General features: G+C 49.9%; 1 protein-coding gene across 4 annotated transcripts in view; it reads left to right on the top strand.

Moving 5' to 3' along the window:
• The first annotated feature begins 553 nt into the window (after nucleotides 1-553).
• PCDH17 (protocadherin 17) overlaps nucleotides 554-7,462 on the top strand; it is a 92,194-nt gene continuing 85,285 nt past the window's right edge. For 2 of the 4 annotated variants that reach the window (XM_050715863.1, XM_050715873.1), the window contains exons 1-2: nucleotides 564-1,168; nucleotides 1,266-5,821. In XM_050715863.1, the coding sequence (XP_050571820.1) occupies nucleotides 3,215-5,821 (2,607 nt within the window). In that variant the 5' untranslated portion in view covers nucleotides 564-1,168; nucleotides 1,266-3,214. Of the gene's footprint in view, nucleotides 1,169-1,265; nucleotides 5,822-7,462 lie in introns of all 4 variants that reach the window. The other 2 variants (XM_050715868.1, XM_035553420.2) reach the window with 2 other exon arrangements.

Genomic DNA, 7,462 nt, shown 5'->3' with positions numbered 1-7,462 from the left:
CCTCTTTTTTTTTTTTTTCCCCCACCCGTCATCACGTAGGAGTTGTTAATACGTCTTAAAAATAAATAAATAAATAATAAAAGAAAATAAAACATAGAATAAAGAAAAAAATAGAAATAAAAAATAAAAATAAGAAAATTTCAAAGATAAAAATAAGAAAAAAATAAGGAATAAAAATAAGAAAAATAAATAAAAATAAAAATGAAAATGAAAAAGAAAAAGGGAGGAAAACTGCGGGCGGGGGTGAAAGGGGGTGGTGAAAGGGGGAGTGAAGGGAGGGACGCGGGTGGGGATGAACGGTGGTTGTGGATGGGGGTGTGCATGGGGGGGTGCCCCCTCATCCCGCCCGACCCCCGCGCACGCTGCGCGCCCGGCAGCGCCCCGACCTCATCAATGGCACCCGCCGCCCCGCCGCCACCGCCCCGCCCCCGCCCTCCCTCCCATTTCACAGTCCTCCCATTGGCCGAGCGGCGCCGGGGCGGTCCGCCGACTCGGCCGGCGATTGGCTGCGCGTGAATCAGTATCAATGTTTAAGCCGCGGCGTGCGGCGCATAGAAGCAGTCGGCGAGCGGCGCTGGGAGAGCGTGGCGAGGCGCGGCGGCACCGCCAGTGCTGCAGTGAGGGAGGCGAGGCGGAGAAAGGAGGAAAAAAAAAAAAAAAAAGAGAGAGAGAGCGGCTCCAACTGTTGAATTTTCGCTGAATCTCCACTTGCTCCGCGGGCGGCTGGTGAAATGGATCTGGCTTACCGGGGATCGGCGTGGCTTTTGCGTGCTGTCTGGCTGGGGCTGGAGACCGTCTGTTTGAGAGGGGCCACCCGTCAATGAGGCGGAGAAGAGATCGGGTGTTTCCTTGGGGTTTTGAGAGCCTCTCCACCACAGGTTGCAGAATTAACTGTGTACTTTGGGGTCCGGACTCAAATAAAGGAGAAAAAAAAGCAGTGCAGGACTGAGACTTGGAACTAGATCTTTAAGCTATGCATTGGGAACTTATGGGTTGTTTTTTGTTTTATTTTTTGCTCTTTTAATCTGAAAGATCTCTGATTATTTCACACATAACACTGAGGAAAGGTGGTTAAAAACACTCAGCAAAGCAGGAGACAGACGCGCCTCTGTGCCAGTGAGTGGATAACAGCCTTGTTTTCCTGATCCTCAGTCTCCAGGAGAAAGAGGTATAGTAAAAGTGTAGCTGGATCCGACACCCCCTTCTCTCATTCCTTTTTTTTCCCTCCAAAACATAAATCTGATTTATTTTTTTTCTGTCTATAGAGTGAGTCAGAAGCGTTAGGAAGAAGCTGCAACTAATGTCTGTGAAGGGAGGAACATGAGGTGATAGTGAATGTGATTTGTTCCGCTGGATCTGACTCATCCAGCAGATTCAAACACCTGCATTTCTGGATCTGCCATTCACTTATTTCTGGTTGTAAAAAGAACTTGAAAATTTACCCTTCCCCAATATTTACTTATACAGCATATTACTGGGAAAGGTAAATCAGACAGGGTGAATGCATCTGGCATTGCCGCTGTTCTCCCCACTACACCAAGATGCCCGGAGAGACTGCTAAAGCTTGAAAGGGCTGCAAAAAATGCGTCACACCAGCCACGGATCTGCATAGGCTTTAAGATAAGCGAATTAGTCGATTAAAAGATCTGCCACTTTATTCATCATCCAGATTGTTTTTTTCTCTTCCTCTCCCCTCCCCTAAATGAAGAGGACTAGGCGGCAGTGTCGTTGGAAGGAGACGCTGAATAGAAAGAAAAGAGAGGCACTTGACAGCGCAGCCTTGTGAATACAGAGACTGTTTCCCTTTTAGCGAGAGACTAAGAGAGTGTGTGTGTGGTGGCTTTTCTTTCTCTCTCTCCCCCCACCCCCTTAGTCTTTTCCTTTCTCGCTCGCTCGCTTTTTTTTTTTTTTTTTTTTTTAAGTCTATCCGTGCAGCCATGGGTTGCCTGTTGATTTCCTCTCGACTGGAGAGAAAAGCAAACTGGAATTAAACTGCATCTAGAAAAGTGCAGCTCCTCAGACAAGCATACGCAAACACGCATAGATACACAGAGAAAGGATGTGGTGGTGGCGGCGGCTACTGGCTTGTCTTAAAGAAACCCAAGTGTGCATCTGATTGAGCACAGCCTGTGATTTCTCTTAAAAGATATATGTTTACTGCTAAGGATGATGATCAGCTGGTGGGTTTCTTAATTTTTTTCCATCCCAAACGGTTGAGTGGGAGGCTGGTAGTAGAGGGAGAGAAAGGAAACTACAAATCCGGACACTAGTTTGTTGTGTCTTTTGTTTTGTTTTGTTTTCCCCTCTACCCTCCGATTCTCATTTCCTTGCCTTCTGATTCGGGAAGGAAAGAGTGAGGGTGTACGAGACAGAGAGGGGGAAATACCGATGGCAGCGAGATGCAGCTCTCCGCCGCAAGCAATGCAAGATTAGATCTCTAAATGCAGCAAAACACTCCCTGAAAACCAACAACCCCGCGGTGCAATCAGACATTTCACTGCCTCTCACTGCACACGAAGAGGGCTTCAACAACAAGCTGAGACTTCTTTTCCCTTCTGTCTCTCTCTCATCCCTCCACTCCATCAATCGCATCGCAAGTGATGAGTAGCAAATAAGCTTTACTCCCTTTGCTTACAGACCTGTGGCCACCACCCCTTGCCCAATGTATATATAAATACACGTCTTAAAAAAAATCTTTTTGATCGTTTTTAGAAAAACAACCACCGCCGCCGATTTTTTATGATTGTTATTTTTATTATCCTTTGTGCATCTGCGGAGATTCAAGGATCTGGAACACTTCGCCTGCCCGGAGGAGAAGATCTTTTTGCCAATTGTCTGATTTTTGAAATCCTCCCCCTGCCGAAGTTGGACAGCCGAAGTAACTGCGAGGGGACTGCAAGCACGGCAGCGCTTGCTGAAAGGCTGCCGAGGCTGCTCCCCCCTCCCCCGCGGCCCCCCCGCTCGCTCGCTTCCTCCCTCTGAGCTACATGGTCCATTTGCTGCCTCTCATCCTGTGTCTCTGCAGATGTTTTAGAGCAACAGGTTCAGGAACTTAAAATATAGGAGTGGGGAGAGAGGAGGAGAGGGAAAAAAAAAAAAAAAAAGAAAGGAACGGTGTTGGAGGAGGAAGAGCAATCCCCGCGCAGGAGGCACAGAAGACGGGGACAACCCTGGTCGCCGCTGCAGTTGCTGCCACCCCCACCCCTGCTCGGGGATGTACCTTTCCATTTGTTGCTTCTTCCTGTGCTGGGCTCCCGCCCTGTCGCTGAAGAACCTGAATTACTCGGTGCCGGAGGAGCAGGGAGCGGGCACGGTCATCGGGAACATCGGCCGCGATGCGCGGCTGGCGGCGGGCGGCGGGATGCTGCCCGCGGAGCGCGGCGGCCCCGGCGGTGGTCGCGGCGCCAAGTCCACCTTCAGGGTGCTGGAGAACTCAGCCCCGCACCTCCTCGACGTGGACGGAGAGAGCGGGCTGCTCTACACCAAGCAGCGCATTGACCGCGAGGCGCTGTGCCGGCGCAGCGCCAAGTGCCAGCTGTCCCTCGAGGTGTTCGCCAACGACCAGGAGATCTGCATGATCAAGGTGGAGATCCAGGACCTGAACGACAACGCACCGGCATTCCCATCCGACCAGGTGGACATGGACATTTCAGAAAATGCCGCGCCGGGCACCCGCTTCCCCCTTACCAGCGCCCACGACCCAGACGCCGGGGACAACGGGCTGCGCACCTACCTGCTCACCCGTGATGACTACGGCCTCTTCTCCCTTGATGTGAAGTCCCGTGGTGATGGCACAAAATTTCCGGAGCTGGTCATCCAGAAGCCATTAGACCGTGAGGAGCAGAGTCACCACACCCTGGTGCTGACGGCACTGGACGGCGGCGACCCACCGCGCTCAGGCACGGTGCAGATCAATGTGCGCCTCATTGACTCCAATGACAACAGCCCTGTCTTTGAGGCAGCCTCCTATGTGGTGGAACTGCCAGAGAACGCACCGCTGGGCACGGCTGTCATTGACCTCAATGCCACTGATGCTGATGAGGGCACCAACGGGGAGGTGCTCTACTCCTTCAGTGGCTACGCGCCTGAGCGTGTCCGCGACCTCTTTAGCATCGACCCGCAGAGTGGCCTCATCCGTGTCAAGGGCAACCTGGACTATGAGGAGAGTGGCCTTATAGAGATCGACGTCCAGGCTCGGGACCTGGGACCCAACCCTATCCCTGCTCACTGCAAAGTCACCGTCCGCCTCATTGACCGCAACGACAACGCGCCCACCATTGGCTTTGTGTCTGTTCGCCAGGGAGCACTGAGTGAGGCTGCCCCACCGGGCACCGTCATTGCCCTGGTGCGGGTCACCGACCGTGACTCTGGCAAGAATGGGCAGCTCCAGTGCCGGGTGCTGGGCGGTGGTGGTGGGCCTGGAGCTGTCCCTTTCACCCTGGAGGAGAACTATGACAACTTCTACACTGTGGTCACTGACCGTCCCCTGGACCGTGAGGCACAAGATGAATACAATGTGACCATCGTGGCACGGGATGGGGGCAGCCCCCCACTCAACTCCACCAAGTCGTTCTCTGTCCGGATCCTCGATGAGAATGACAACCCACCTCGCTTCAGCAAGAACCTCTATGTGTTGCAGGTGCCTGAGAACAATATCCCTGGGGAATACCTGGGCTCTGTATTGGCCCAGGACCCGGATCTGGGGCAAAATGGGACAGTTTCTTACTCCATTCTGCCTGGGCACGTAGGTGACGTCTCCATCTACACCTATGTCTCTGTCAACCCAACCAATGGTGCTATCTATGCCCTGAGAAGCTTCAACTATGAGCAGACAAAGCACTTTGAATTTCGCGTGCTGGCCAAGGACTCGGGTTCACCCCACCGTGAGAGCAATGCCACAGTACGTGTCACTGTGCTCGATGTCAATGATAATGCACCCCTCATTGTCCTGCCTGCCCTCATCAATGACACTGCTGAGCTGCAGGTGCCACGCAACGCTGGGGTGGGCTACCCGGTGGGCACTGTCCGTGCCCTGGACAGTGACTTTGGGGAGAGTGGGCGCCTCACATACGAGATTGTGGAAGGCAATGAGGAGCACCTCTTTGAGATGGACCCCACTAGTGGTGAGATACGCACCTTGCACCCCTACTGGGAGGAGCTCAGCCCTGTGGCTGAACTTGTGGTAAAAGTCAGTGACCATGGCAAGCCCAGCCTCTCTGCTGTGGCCAAGCTCATTGTCAGGGCCTTGGCGGGGCCCCTGCCCGAGGCTGGTGAGCCGCAAGTGAATGGCGAGCAGCACCGGCGACCACACTGGGACTTGTCTCTGCCCCTGATCGTGACCCTGAGCACTGTCTCCATCATCTTGCTGGCTGCCATGATCACTATTGCTGTGAAGTGCAAGCGAGAGAACAAGGAGATCCGCACCTATAATTGTCGCATTGCTGAGTATAGCCACCCTCAGCTGGGAGGAGGGGGAGGCAGTGGTGGGGGAGGAGGAGGCAGTGGCAGTGGAGGGGGCAAGGGCAAGAAGAAGAAGATCAGCAAGAATGACATTATGCTGGTGCCCAGTGAGGGCGAGGACAGCCGGGGCCCCCTCAATGTCATGAACGTGGTGAGCAGCCCATCCCTGGCCACCTCACCTATGTACTTTGACTACCAGACCCGCCTGCCCCTCAGCTCTCCCAGGTCTGAGGTGATGTACCTGAAGCCCGCCTCCAACAACCTGACTGTACCCCAGGGACATGTGGGCTGCCATACCAGCTTCACAGGGCAAGGGACTAACGCCAGCGAGGCTCCCCCGAGCCGGATGTCCATAATTCAGGTAGGAGACTTTTAGAATACCCTGGACCTCACTTTAGACGCTGGTTTAACTTTCCATTTTGTCTGCAGTGAAATCTGCTGTAAGGCACCACTGAGGAGATCAACCCAAGTCATTAAGGAGAGGTGGACTTAATAAAAGTTGAAATAGATCACATTTGATGTGTCTGGTTCTGCTGTCACACTGGCATTTCCTGTGTGGCTCAAAAGTAAGTGCTTACTGAAACAAATGGAGCAGTGTAAAAGAGGTGCATGTAAGAGTGCAGGTAGGCGCTTAATCTTGGGGCACTTTGGGTTATTTTCCCAGAAGATCATTAGACAGAGGTGGGCGCTTCCACAGGTTTCACATTGCTTTGGTTTGGGGTGTAGAAGGGGGAGGACATTTCTGAAGCAGTCATATCATCTCTAGTAACATGACGTGGGAGAAACTCTACACACTGAGGACATCTATTGCAACAGTGTATTATAGCCCTCCAATCCTGTATGTAAATATGAGCTATCTTTTCCAGATGTATGTTTTTATTTTTTTTTAATTTCCTTCTTTAGAATATATATACATAAATATTTATTTTTGACACAGAACAGTATCATTGGGGCCCCATTGCCTCCTCCTCTCCCCATAAACAACCTCCAATTTTTGCTTAGTCAAGTAGAAAAATTGTACGTGGCAACTCCTTTCTACCCCCAAATGTTAACAAAACTCATATCCTGTCATAAAACAGCAAAACAACTAGTCAGATTTCCAGTAGCCTGAGTCAATATTGATTATTGCTTTATAGTGAAAGACTTATGTGCTCTGTCTTTTACCAAAGTTCATTTAGAAATTACAGCTGGGCTGCATTCTGCTGTCAGTTATATCCACACTGTCCTCTACTGACTTTTGTGACTCTGAGAAATGGCAGAATTTGGACCATTGGATATAGGATGCTAATCAAGTGACTTAATTTCTAGCAGATAGTTTAAAATCCAAACTCAGAAGATATATTCCAGAACAGTGAACTCACAGAGTGAAGGTGAGGGCAGAATTTGGCTCCAGTTGATTTAATTTAAAATATTACTTCATGATTAATGCAGCTTAATGTTCAAATACTACAGGTATGTTCCAAAGTGATTTTTAACATTTGGATTGAAAGCAGGCTCTTGATAATGACTATTAAATATATTTGAAATGTCATATCTGTTTTGTCCTGTGGTCCTCCTAATATGCTGTTCTGAGTCATAGCGGAATGAGCTGAGTGTATCAGAAGTGACACACGCTCATTTTGTGTATGCAGCTAGTGGGAAAGAAGTTGCACTGTAGACACTTGATGTTTTGAAAGAAAATTCATTATACCTTTGAGTTATCCTACCCTGCAGTCTGGGGACATCAAATGTTCTAGTTGCCAGCTGCATCTAACATTTTAAACTAAATAGAGGTGGCCATCAGTAATTGTCAAGTAACCAAAATTCTGGTAACTGTGAATTGAATATTTTTAACAGAAAAAAAAAAAATAATAAAAAATCTGTCTGTACAAGGTCACTGTGAACTAATCCTCAACCCGCTATTGAGTTGTGTCACAGAAACAATTTCATTTTATGCCTATCATGAAGGTTGTGTTGCTATCAATTAGGTAAGCAGAACAATACTTAAAATCTGGAATTGATT

This window comes from Cygnus atratus, chromosome 1 (genome assembly GCF_013377495.2).
Source record: "Cygnus atratus isolate AKBS03 ecotype Queensland, Australia chromosome 1, CAtr_DNAZoo_HiC_assembly, whole genome shotgun sequence".
In the NCBI taxonomy this organism is placed as follows: domain Eukaryota; kingdom Metazoa; phylum Chordata; class Aves; order Anseriformes; family Anatidae; genus Cygnus; species Cygnus atratus.
Note: the sequence above shows the minus strand (reverse complement) of the source record. Positions and strands in the feature narration are given on the sequence as shown.